Source organism: Schistocerca nitens, chromosome 3, assembly GCF_023898315.1.
Source record: "Schistocerca nitens isolate TAMUIC-IGC-003100 chromosome 3, iqSchNite1.1, whole genome shotgun sequence".
In the NCBI taxonomy this organism is placed as follows: domain Eukaryota; kingdom Metazoa; phylum Arthropoda; class Insecta; order Orthoptera; family Acrididae; genus Schistocerca; species Schistocerca nitens.
This window is the reverse complement of record NC_064616.1, coordinates 791,582,717-791,596,862: the sequence shown is the minus strand read 5'-3', so window position 1 is coordinate 791,596,862 and position 14,146 is coordinate 791,582,717. Positions and strand designations below refer to the sequence as shown.

At 35.6% G+C, this 14,146-nt stretch overlaps 1 protein-coding gene across 2 annotated transcripts in view; it reads right to left on the bottom strand.

Annotated features, from left to right (window-relative positions):
* Window positions 1-3,978: 3,978 nt before the first annotated feature.
* Window positions 3,979-14,146, bottom strand: part of LOC126248809 (disks large-associated protein 2-like) — a 95,505-nt gene continuing 85,337 nt past the window's right edge. For both annotated transcript variants that reach the window (XM_049950211.1, XM_049950212.1), the window contains 2 exons: window positions 10,690-10,827; window positions 3,979-10,029 (listed from right to left, as the gene is read on the bottom strand). In XM_049950211.1, the coding sequence (XP_049806168.1) occupies window positions 9,799-10,029; window positions 10,690-10,827 (369 nt within the window). In that variant the 3' untranslated portion in view covers window positions 3,979-9,798. The remainder of the gene's footprint in view (window positions 10,030-10,689; window positions 10,828-14,146) is intronic.

Genomic DNA, 14,146 nt, shown 5'->3' with positions numbered 1-14,146 from the left:
AAGTTAAAAATACTGCATTATTATAAAATGAATCTCAAGGCATAAAGCTTTTATTTGACAGATTTGAATAAAGGATTATGTGACAAAACAAGTTGCTATATTAACTGCCCGAATCAGTTTTTCACTTGGCCTATGTAGAGGATTGCCAGTACTAAAAATATGTTTCTCAGCAATTGTATAATAAACACACAGAACCAGAGTTAGTAAAAATACTAAACTCCATTTTATAATTTGAAGACAACCACACATTCATATATAAGACTGCTAAAATATATCAACAGCTGTGTAGTATTAACTTTCAGTCCATGTGTATCGTTTCAGGTTTTTGTTGACCATATTTGATCACTAACAAAACTTTCTCCCTGGCTTTTTATAGTTTCAAGATCAAGGAAAGAGGTACAATACCTTTTATAAAACACTATGCTTAATGACACTACCATTTACAGCATAATTCTGTAATGTGCCATTTCCCTCCACAATACAAACCAAGTTTCTCCATTAGATACCATTTGTAAGTGAAATTCGACAAATATCAGTTTTCTACTAATCAAAGATTTTACTAACACATGACTCACAAAGAAGTTTTAAACTCACTAATCACTTTACTAGTCATCCAAATGCTGCCTTCCTCTGGCCACACAAATAAACAATTCAAATACATAGCACACTTTTTGATATGAAGCTATTTTATTATTAAAAGTCAGCACATTATACTTCAAATGAATATGAAAATACAAAACCAATAAATGCTAAATCTTAGTATTTGGCATGTTAATGACTTGCTGAACATAACAGAAGCAACACTTACTCAACAGGCATCATATCACTAGAATTATGACACACACACACACACACACACACACACACACACACACACAAAGCAAGCAATTAGAAAAAGAATTTTAAAATTGTTACATATTCCGAAAATTCAGACCACTATATTTTCCACCAACTGTAACAAAGTCACATAGAAATTTGCAACCCAGTCTATTCATGTAAATCATTTTTAAAAGAACAATGATATATATCAATGTAATATCAAAATTGTCATTTTTTTGCAACCTACAGTAATATCACAAGTTGAACTCAGTCAAGAATTTCAGCATACAAAAATTAATCTTAACACCACACACACACACACACACACACACACACACACACACACACACACAGTGGTCCATTATAATACCTGCTTTATTGACTCAGTTTCATTAGGCACTGGCACAGCCTCAAAGCTAGAAATTGATCACATACACAGTTTCAGTTTTACTGATAAGCATCTCAATAATAAGATAATGCAGAAACCACAATGTTTTTAAGTTTCATACACATGCAATTTTAATTGTCCACAGGCACTTCACTTCATAAAATAATTAAGCTAATGAATGCAATGAATAGTTTGCAAAGGGGAAAATGTTTTACTGAGGTGTCACCCAGATGAGATTAAATTGTTTTGAGGATTCTACACTTCTAATTAAATCCCCCAGTCCTAAAAGCACTTAGCAGAATAAGTATGTAAACCTGCAAACAATCATTCCTGGTGTGGGAGGTACTGGAGTTCAAGTTATCATTACTGTTCAAACTACTGTTTTGTTGCTTCCCTACAGTAAAACAGTTTGGTGGGTAGCAACAAACCAAAGAAATTTATGGCATCTGACATTTGTGTATTCTAACTTCCAAAAAGTTAATAGACATTCAGCACACCCTGTCTGAAAGTAATAACAGATCTGACAATCCTTTCATTCATTAATAGTGTAACATATGACTAATATCTCTACATTTGAATGCAACTATTAACCATGTAAATGTGGTCAGTCATGTAAAGAATGGAAATTAAGTTGTTACAAAAATTTTATAATGGTTCAACTTGACAGTTTTATTTTCCACTTCAATAAAATGTAGTGAAAACTTGTTTATTTAAGTTTCTAATATATTTAATGTCTAAAATAACATTACTAGCTCCTGCATTTGAATTTCATTACATGACCAGCATGTGTTTCTGTTTCACCACTTAGGTGAGACATAAGGCATAATATAACAATACTGACAATTGTCAGAATATATTTTTCATGTTTATTTTGAAAATATTTTACAGTGTCAATGACAAACGCCAATAAAACAGTATAGGGATGACAAATTTAGGGGGGGGGGGGGGGGGACATGTAAGAGCACTCATTTAGCCGCAATTTTCTTTTTGCACTTCACATTTGGATTTTAAAGTCTTCAATTAAATGCATCATGTTATTTCAAAAACAAAAATTGAACTGAACACAGTTGCTTTCTCCTACAACGATAAAAGCAACTTAATCTCAATCAACATACTGCCAGTTAAATATTTTTATAAATATAAACTCATAAAAATGTCTTTGCTCTTAAATACACAAAAAATTACATTTATACTGTACCCTGAGAAGTATTATGGGAATCACGAAAAATATTGAAATTTTACCATACTTCATGAGAAAATAATAATTTGCTGTGGGTTTACAATAATATACTGAAATTCATTTGTTCATTCTCCTCAAGTTAATGAAGAGAAGTAATAAAATGAAGTAGTCATTTATATTAATATTAAACTCAGATGCATATTGACTAAAATCACTGAGAATGAATGTCGGAATGAAAAGCTTCAAAATAATAAGGTAAGAGCAATTTCATTACAAAATGTGCCAACTGAATATCAGTAATTTACTACACCTGTAAGGAATTTACAGTTATTTTCCTCCAGACATTGCTTGAACTGTATTACTCTTTATTATATTAGCCACTCTAGTGCAAAAGCTAGATAGTAACAAACTGTATGCCATACTACTTTAAAAGGAGAGACCACCACTTTTTTGCCAGCACATTCCTCTAGATAATGGAAAGAAACTTAAATAAGCATACAGCATCTTTCAAGTATAGTTTGTTACTGAGAATCAAACTCTTGCTCATAAAATACAAAAGGTTCATCTGTGTTAACAAAATTAAAGAATAGTATCAAAATGAACATCTCAGACAGCATTAGCATTTTCCCCTCCACAGCTGGATCTACCACATTTCTGCAGATACTTCTGTGTACAACCAACTAAATATCGAGTGAAAAATCAAAATTTTAAGTAAATTTCAATCACCTTGAAAATCAAAGTTTTCATCAAAACTAACATATGGCTCTTCCAAAGAAATTAATGATGACCACTACACACTACATTGCACCATGTGCATTATCACTGCACAATTAAAACCATCCAGAGGCAGAGATATGGCACTATTTGAGAAACTGAAACAAACATATGGAACATACATACACCTGATGCCAAGAGAAGACATTTTCCAGTACCTTGGTGTTTTAACTGCATATTTCATTAATGTATGTTAAACTCCAGGGAAACTTTCCTACATTTCTACATATGTTATAACAAATATTTGTAACCGAGGAGAAGAGCTTATTACTCACCACTGATAAGTTTCACTTTAATAGCTGAAATAAATGCTACTACTGCTGCTGCTGCTACTATGAGTGGATAGCATGAAGAACTAACATCAGAACAGATTGCTTAAAAATCAAACTCGGTTAATAAATTTTGCACAAAAGATCGACATTCTTCACCCAGTAATATGTTTCAAGTAAACTTTATTGTTTTATACATGCTGCTGTAGCAGTGTGCACATAAGAAGGCAGGTGGTGGGGTGATGTGCAGTGGCAAGGAGCAGTTTACCATGTGATACTCCCGCCAATAGTATCTTCAGATGACAAAGCAAACCTGATAAGTATTATATTAAGAAGCAACAACTAAAGTTTTTCAAGTATATAAATTTTGCTAAGCAGAGTCTGAAGCAGAAACAGTGGACAGGTGTAGCTATCACTCCTGCATTGCCAGTTACTCAGACAGGTGACAGCTGCAGTGTGAGGTGTGGGACAGACAGAACCTACTGGCACCACCACAATGCCTCATCTCACCCCCCCTCTCCCCCTGCCCCCCCCCTCTCTCTCTCTCTCTCTCTCTCTCTCTCTCTCTCTCTCTCTCTCTCTCTGCACAGAACACACTGTGCTGCCACCTGCTTACATACAGCACACTATACCAAACTATTGAACTTAAAATTGTCTTTTTTCAGACTTATGAGTCAGTTTTTTTAACCCTGTACACAGAAAGCACATCTCACATACCTAAAACCACACACACACACACACACACACACACACACACACACACACACACACACTTTCACTGCTTGTTTGGCAATTTCAAATTACATCAAAAATAAATTGTGTACATTAAACTACATGTGCAAAAACTTTACTAGTGATAGTACATACAGTACATAAAGAATTAACAAATCCAACTGCATGAAATGTACATTTGAAATCATCTATTTCGATAATAATTTAAAATACAAATTATCAGTCTTTTTATAGCTTTTTATATTAACAGCATAAAAATAATCTGAACTGTGTTTCCATATAAAACAGTAACAATGATAGGCTCAACAAACCAATTTCTTACAAATTTAAAAATTGGTGTTTTATGCCAAAATGTTTCAACACTGTGTACCAATAGGAAAATTTGTTTAAATCACTGCAGAAGATCTAAAAACAATGGTAGTAAGTTATGAATAATACGACTTTTTCTTTTGGAACAACTACCAGAGGAATTATGTAAACTGAATGTTGAACAGTATTCTACAATAATAAACAACTGCTCAATCCATTTGGCTGAATGTACCATCAGATACTTGCTGAAGATCAACAGTTAGCACAGAACATGAAAAAGCATAACAGCAAATAAACATGTTTCATCTATTTCTCTCACATTATTGCAACCTCTTCAACATTAATGTTAGTTTGAACACTGCAGTACTAATGGAGGTGGTATGCTTTTACTAGCCTGCTCCTGCTCCAAACTTTGGACTGATTCCTTCAGCCTATTAAAGGGGAACCTACAGTGGAACAAAGAATCTGAAATAGTGCAAATCAGTACAAAAATTATTTCCAGAGATGAAAGAAGTGATGACAAATATCCAAAGACCAACAGGGAACTTAAACCCATACCTCCAGATTCCTAGTCTGATACTCTCCCACCTCTGCTAAAATCTGAGAAATCCGTATCTATGGCTCCAATATAAGAACCAATCACACGAAGTCAATATTCTGCAAACTGTAAGTATTAACAAAAATGTAAAATATTAAAAACAGAAAATTATTTTCAAAACTTATTTTCAGCTATGTCCCAATTTTTCAGTTTTTCACTGAAGAAATTTGATCAAGTTTAGGTTGCCAATTAAAATACCCAATGAAGAGAGAGAGAAAACAGCCATGCTAAATGCCTGTATGGTTAATGAAAAAAAATTATTAACTAGAAGGCATGCTACATTTAGAAAACTTAAAAGCAACTATGAGGTGGTTCCAAGAGTAACTACCAGTGCCATATTGTGTTACATATACCCTGTCAGGGCTGTTCCTAGCAGTCTCCTACCCCCCCCCCCCCCCCCCAACATTCCTCCCCAAGGAAATTATATACACACAGGAAAAAATGTGAGTATATCACGTATAACATTGTTCCCATAAATACTTCATTTCAGAAAGATCTCCCAGTTAACAGTCATCATTTAGTAAAGATAGAGTACTTAACAAATTTCCTGTTATATACCTCCATATTTACAAGTATCACATAAGCATCTGAACAAAACTGATCTTTAACTTTAAAACAGTGATACTATGTTACTGTCAGACTGGCTGTAAGGGACATCACAGAAGTTTCTGCAAAAATCAACAGGAAATAGACAGAAATATTGTAGCACTTAAACCTACCTGGGAAAAGTGTTTAATAAGCTGACAACTAGACTAATAATCTGTCATTTTCGTTACATATGCAAAAAGAAAGAACTAATGCAGCTGTTATTAGGAATGAGACAAAGCACAAGGGAATGTGTTTTATTATCACAGATGTTTCCTCGACATTACAATGAACTGACCAAAGGAGTGAAAATTCTATCTAGACTGCTCAGTGAAAATACCACAAATTCCAGTCAGTCATATCCTACTACATTATGTTATTAAAATCATCGTTTCATAATTTTATACATCTTCATCTCTCGAAATGGGCACAGACAATTTTCACTTTAAAACAAGGCCACATATACAGGGCATCCCTCCTAAGAGTCATCATGCACATTTTCTCTGCTGTTTTGGCAGACATTTGCAAATGCATTTTTGCAATGTGTAGTAGAGGTCAGCCAAAATAAATACTGCTCATCGCATCTTTCATGCAATGCACATTGTCAACAGAAAGTGCCCATTTCCAATCACAAATAAAATAATTTTTTAAGTGGAATTTTACATGCCTATTCAATAGGGAGGTTGCAAATTAGTCTAGTGCAATACCTGTTTTATCAATATGTGTTAATAACAATACAACACAAAGGATAACCAGTCCACCAATAGTGACAGCAACACCCTCACCAACTGCTACTACCACACAGCAGCACTTCTCATTCACTGCTAGAGTACCGCTATTTCTGGTTTTACTATCACTGTTAATATGTATCAATAAAACAAATGTCACACTAGACTAACTTGGGACTGCATTATTGAATGGGCAAGTAAAATTCCGCTTTGAAAATAATTTTGTCTGCAAGAGGAAACAAACTGACATTTTCCGTTGATACTGGTCCTACACAAAAGACATGATAAGCAGTGTTTGTTTGGGCTTACTCCATCTACACATTGCAGAAACAGAATTGTAAATAACTGCTTAAACACCAGAGAAAATACACCTAGCTAATGAGGCACACCCACTGTAACTCAAGGTATCATCCTTGTGGGTTTTATTTAGAGGAAATTGACACTCTCAAACAACTCCAATATTATTGTTTTCATTACTCATAGGTCCAGTTTGTTAATTACCCTAAGACATAACATTTCAGTAGAGGTTAGTTACCATTCCCTCAACACTTAAATAATTAGGGCAAAAGCTATCACCTACTCAGTTTCACACCACTTAATGAGTTTCACTGTGTTCATCTTCAGAAAGTGTGGTATTTTAATATACCAAACATTCTGGTAATAAAGAAAGTGAAACATGTAGGGCCATATACAGTTCTGACAACACAGCAAATTGGTGGGGGCAGACATAATGAGAGCAGTGTAAGTACACTTTTTGGGAGCTTAAATAATAGCTAAAGAGGTAAGAGGAATTGTGAAGTGACCTACTAAATTCATGGCAACAAATACAGGGTCACACATCAGTAGCTGGCCTATGGGGCAACATCATTCATTAGGCAGTCCTATCAGGGGCAACAGTAAAGACCGCAACCAAGAGCACGTAACACTGTTGTGAGCAGTACTGTGTTACTGTACTGGCTTGTCCCTCATTTGTCAATATCACCAAACAAGCATTTAAATAAAAGATGTCAGTACCCACTTCTCCAATTCTGCTATCCAATTGAAAATTAAGTTTCAATTAGATTCTTGAAAGAGTGACACTAGGAGCACATAATGCAAATGGATGGATAAAAATCCACCCACAAAGTGGCAGCAGGAGAACATACACATATAATGGTTAAGGAAATCTGCAAGATTTCAGAGAAAGTGGCTCCTTCTGGCAGAACTGTTGGAGGGAAAGAGAGTGATAAAGAAACAGGACTGATGAGGTTTACAAAACGGAGTGCGTTTGCAAGTCATCCAGAACCCCAGGTCAGGGGAGACTTACCGGATGGTATGAGAAGGAAATACTGATTATAACAATATTAGATTCTTTATATATCCAGTTACATTAGATTTTCAAAATTTGATTATTTTTGTTGGTATATTTAACTAGGAGCAGGATTAAGCAACACTACAAAAGATGGGCATTTGCAACAGTGGCAGAAACGTTGGTCCGTATAACATGACCCATTTGCTCAGCTTGAAAAGATTCATTGAAGGCATAAAATGATCATAAATAAATTTATTGTGCAATCAAGACCTTGCCATCATTATTTAAGTGGCAAATTTTTAGTATTTATTAGCTACTCTTCTAACAGCACAGGTAACAGAATCCCTATATTAACAATAACATTGAAGGGGGGAGACATTGGCCCAAAAGTTCAGATGTAGTAGTCCCATAAAATTTTATAACATGTACACAATTCTAAAAGCAACCTCATTTCTGCCATCTACAGTAATTTCTCACATGACAGGATGACAATATGCTTTATACAATGTCTGGACACGTACCAATTTGCGACGTTATTTGCGAAGTTAATTTTGGTTGTTGGCTGATTAATGGTTTACATGCCTTTCAAAATATTGGCAATATATTGAGTCGTTGCATACAATGCAGTAATACTACTCAGCATTTACTTGAGAATGACCCAAAGTTTGAAACTGTCCATGACCGATACAAATTTACAGATCAGAGTGGAAAATGTCTTTACTAAAAATTTCAAAGTTTTCAGTCACGGGTGGTCAAATTTAAACTTTACTACACTACAATCACAAAATAAAGAAAACCCTATATTTGTACTAATTGTTTATGTAATTTTTCTCTAGATCACTACATACCTGAAGTGATGTTTCATGGACAGTGAAAGAATAAAATCACTCAGCACTGCAGTTAGACTATTTGTACCTACAATGTCAACAACCCCACTGAAAGCTGTATCATTACAATAAGATTTTTTTTGCCACAAACATTTTTTGCATTTGCACCCACAACTTTAAGTTACATCCACATTCAGGTTATTGCCACAATATTGGTTAGCACGATTGCTATTACCCAACTGTGGCCAAATTAGTCTAAAAAAATGCATTTTGAAGCCTTTAAAGACAATGCACCAGTTTACAATGAAAAATATTACTTTCTTCTTTACAATATAGTCTGGAACATATTAAATTTCTGCAAAATGTGCAACCACACATCTGCCCATCTTTTCTGCCAAACAAACACTGAAAAAGCATACGAAGTGATAAGGTTTCTGACTTTTCCACAAGCTTCCTCAATTCGTCCTACTTTAACACGTTATCTGTGTTTATCCCTGTGACCCATATCAGAACAAACTATTGGGAGTCTTAAATACACAGCTGTAGACCTATATAAGATGAGAGTAACAAAACGTTCCAACATGTACTGTATTTCTAATCAGATTCATGTTTTTAAGAATTTTAACAGCAGATTTTGGCCGTGGAAATAGTGTGTCACTTATTCAGCAGTCTGGCAGACAGAATGCTAGTAACAGTCTCACAGCACAGAGCAAACTTGAACCAACAACAACTCATGCAAGATAAATGTATTAATAACAACAGAAATAATAATTAAAAAATACAATGCCAACACTCAAAGCATTAATGATACAGTCATGTAAAAGGACAATGTTTATAATTTAACAATATGTGACTTCAGCTGGGTAATAGTTTTGCATTCCTTTTCCAAGGCTTTGCTTACACGCAGTCTCAAAATAAAATAAAAAAATTAAAAATACTGTGTGACACCACCGCATTAATCTTTAACATTACAACAGCTGCCGAAAAGAGAAAGTGGATCATAAATCACCAGCTAACACATTCCTAAAACAGAAATTAACAGCCACACAACTCCAGTGAAAACTTCACTATGCTACTGAAATTAACATCAAGCCATATTACAACACAAATAATACTGTCAGCCTGTGTTGCTGAGACATTTAGCCCCCCCCCCCCCCCTACCAAATAAATCCACTTTTATACACAAAATAAAATAGCACTCTCCTCACACATTATATCTTTTCCATATTTAACACATTAACTCAACAGTCTGAAGACAGGTTCTGGTTAAACAGATACTGTATGAGAGCCGAGAAATTTTATTGGAAGATTTGTACTGGTGCATCATCCTGTTGCTGGCAGGCACGAGCAGCAGCAGCAGCAGCACGGCGACGATCTTCCATCATCTTGCGACGGACATCATCTCGTGCCTTACGGATTGCTTCTACAGTTCCACTCGAATCAGCAGATCGTGCAGTTGTTGTCAAGTTGGACTTGCGTTGTGTGCCACGACGACGCTGAGTCGCACCCTTCACCACAGTTGGTTGTTCCTACAAGATAAATTTTTGTACTATGTGATATACTGAGTTTAAAATAGAACAGATAGGAGTAGAGTTTTAAGTGCCACTGAAATTATTACTATACTGTGGTGATTATGAATGCAATGTATGGGGAAGGAACAAAGGAAGGCAGGAAAGCAGAACAGAAAGAAAGAAAGAAAGAAATTTAAGTAACTTTAAGGAATATAATGAAAATGTTTTGCCACTCATCTAATTTGCAACTAAAAATCATTTAAGGTTTGTATGAATATATCACAGGAACTTAGCAGCAATTACAAACACATACCAATGAAATATTTGAAAAATTCACTGTGTACAAAATTTAATGTGGTCATAAAACTTGTGGCTAATAAACTCTTATTGGTGCCCACCCTGGTCATACACCCACTCAATTAGCTGCAGTACAAACATAAATTAAGGACTGTATTGGATTTTATGTGCCTACCCCCCCCCCCCCCCCCCCAGAGAGAGAGAGAGAGAGAGAGAGAGAGAGAGAGAGAGAGAGACCCCACTTTTTATAACCTACTCCAAACTTCCATAAACAATGATAAATTATTATTGTTTTTAATTACAAATCCCATTATTCTGGGACTATTATAGCATTAATATATACCCAATACTTAAAAGGGCCAAGTTCTTGATACAACATACCTCAATCCAGTTGGCAGCACGAAGCCTCTCAATGTCTTCAAAAAGGCGGTCAACATGATCCACCTGAAGTTTTACCATATCCCAAAAACCCTCCAGGTCTTCATTTGTAGTTGGGAATTGCTCATCTGAACTTTGTGTCTGCAAGTAGTAAAGAAAATATCAAATTTATTGCTATGCCTACCCATATTTGTCGGCAGAGCAGTACATAAAAGGTACACCTGAATACACACGAGCACACACACTCTTGTGAATTTCAATACGTCAATCTAACCACTGATGTAGTTTAGAATAGGTTGCAGTCACACCATTCCCTGCCAAAAACAATGGACAGTAAAAGCAAGTTGTACAGTTACAATTTTTGCAGACAAAAAAGCACACTGATGTTTTGTTCAACTGATTAAGTGAAAGACTGTTCACAACAGAAAGAAGAGGGAAGGCATTTCTGAAGACCCAACTTTAGAGAATTACAAACTGAATGCTACTTTACTGAAAATAGCATTCAGAGGAAACACTGGACTACCACTGGACAAGAAATACCTGTTTAACTATTTTTCCTCCTTTTTTGCTAGGGTTCAGCAATAACATAAAATTGAAGTAGTTTTGTTACGACTGGTAAAGGAATCAGTTGACTTAACTGAATGAGTCACACACACTACCATCTGAAGTGATTTAGGGAATCCCAGACCAGGAAGACAGTACCATGAGTCAAAGGTGGCTAATTCCAAATAGAAGTAGTTTACCACAGAAACAGCTCATTATTCTTAATGTTTCTGAGCAGAGGGGAAAACAGCTGAAAGCTTATTGGTAGCTAAATCTCAAGCATGTGCTACTGTGCAATCTCAAACAGGTTTAATCTCCCAAACACGTTTATCTGGATTTCCACATGCCAGTACTCAAAGGAATGACCCTTTTTCAAAGCAGTTATGGATTGATGATGATGTCCCAATACTATGAACCAATGAAAGTGATGAATGGTGCACACTTCAGGAAATTTGCAAAACTGTGACAAACTGTAATTGTAGCACCAATAGCCTTAACTGTAGAAGCCAGCAAAACTAAGATTAGTATTCAAGACAACTGACCAATATGCGAACTTTAAACAAGAGTGTACAAGTTGAAAATAGTGATGAAATTGAATTACAGTCCCATTTAGTACTAAAGTACAATGCAGTGGTGATGAAATGAAAGATGTTCCTGACGTAGATACCTAAATATTACCTGAACTGTCTAGGCTAAATAAACTTTCAACACCACTTTCTCAAAATTTTACAGTCTATCACTTGCAAAACACCAATGTGGAGAAAACTGTCTGAAATTTTTAGAAACATATATTTCTGAAAAATGATTACAATTTTACAGTTGGTTGCAGCTTAATTGGTGGACAATTTATCAAAACCAGTTTCATTGTCAGATTATAAACAATAGCTTACAAGTGTGTGTGTGTGTGTGTGTGTGTGTGTGTGTGTGTGTGTGTGTGTGTGTAGGGGGGGGGGGGGGGCGCATGCTACAAACACTACAATATTATTTACAACCCCATGTTTTGACATATTTACAACAATGTTTTGACAGAACTTGGACACGCAAATTTCAGGGATTGATCATAAATTCAGTAAACATATCTAACAAGGCTAATACTTTAACATTTACACACACACACACACACACACACACACACACACACACACACACACACACACTTACTTCTTGATATGGACAAATCATTGTAATTTATAGTTGAAAATTGCTGAGAGAGAATAAAATACCAATCTGTGACGGTAAAGCAGTACAAATTTGCAGTCAACAGTTACGTTGCGTCCGCTTAAGAACAAATATAAATAGAAGATTAGTAGTAGTGCACAACATCATTACAGTACCACAGTGCATTCATTACAAAACAGAAGCATCCTGGCAGTCATGGTTCAGAAAAGCACCAGTGGTGTTTTAAAATATTTTGTTTCTCACAGACAATGCAAAACACTGTTTTGTTAATGCACATTTTCTTCATGTGTTAAGCTATACTTTACAAATGAATTTTTAGTGCAAACTGAACATTCAATATTTGACTACATGATGGTAGGATTGCTATTACCCAGTATGCTTTTGTTTTTATTATGCCTTTTGTTTATGATTTGAACTATGTTACAGGATGAATCACTGATTTTATGATCTGCATAAAGTAATTAGTTGTTTTGTGCCATGTCTTCTTACTCTTGAGTTGTGAGAAAGCTTCGAAAGATAAACTTTTGACAATATTTAAAACAATATCGTGCTACTTTGAAATTAAATTTATTACGTAATTTTGGAGGTAAAAAATGTGATGTGATAAAAATATTGAAATCATGGAAAATAGCTTATATAATTAAGTGCACAGAGCAGTATTATGTATCACCTGTTTGGTAAGATCTGTCTGATTATTTAAGAAGTGAAGAAGATAGACAGATTTCAACAGTTTCTTCACTACCCAAGCTATCTGGATCCTCCCCTCCGCCACCAGCTTTCCTGAACTGTGCAGATGGGAGATACTCACAACACATTCTCCACTCACGAAATTATTCGTCTCAACCTACAGTAACCTACTGTTGCCCCATCTTCCACCTAACAGTGTCTACCCCTTTCTGTCCAAACACCACCTCCCCAGTCTTGTCTCTCAACCTGTGTGTGCCACCATCTGCCAACACATCCACCTGTTTTCCCCTCCCCTCTCTTTTCCTGTTTCACTCCCCATCACCAATCCCCCCAAGTCTCAACCCCACAGCGTGCATGAGCGTTGGGGAGGGGCGGGGAGGGAGGGAGTGGTGCTTCCTTTTCTGGAGAAGACTTCAGCCAAAAGCTTGTGTGTGTCTTTCTGTTGTGCCTGTCTGCAGCTCGCGTCATCTTTATGGTGAGCGGTAATTATCTTTTTCCACATACTGCTGATATTCCAAACTGGAACTAGTGCAGGTACATAACTACTACTTATTCACTGTCCTGCAATTCTTCACAAGAGCAGGATGTGGATGTATACCCATTCACCGAGCTAGGTGAATTAAGTAAAAGATACGACTTCATACAAGTTAGGACATTTTGTTACTCAAAGCAACACAGATGGTCCATCACAAATGTCGGACCAACAGTCAACCATTAACTCTAACTTGCATCCTTATACATGCTTACAAACAGTTATTTCATTGTTGACATTACAATTTTTAGATACTGCAATTAATATCAAGTTAATTTGACATACGTGCAGAAATTTTATATCTCTCTTACTCATTTCATACAGACCAATCAGCCAGAAAACAATGACATCACTTGAATTTACATCAAATATGATGACCAAGCAACAATCCCAACAATTTTATCAATTATGCAATACGGTAAAACACGAATTATTGAACCCACTTTTAAGGACACCCTTCTTAAATATTTCCATTGGTCCTAACAAACTCTCATAAGAACATTATTTCTCTCTGCTTTT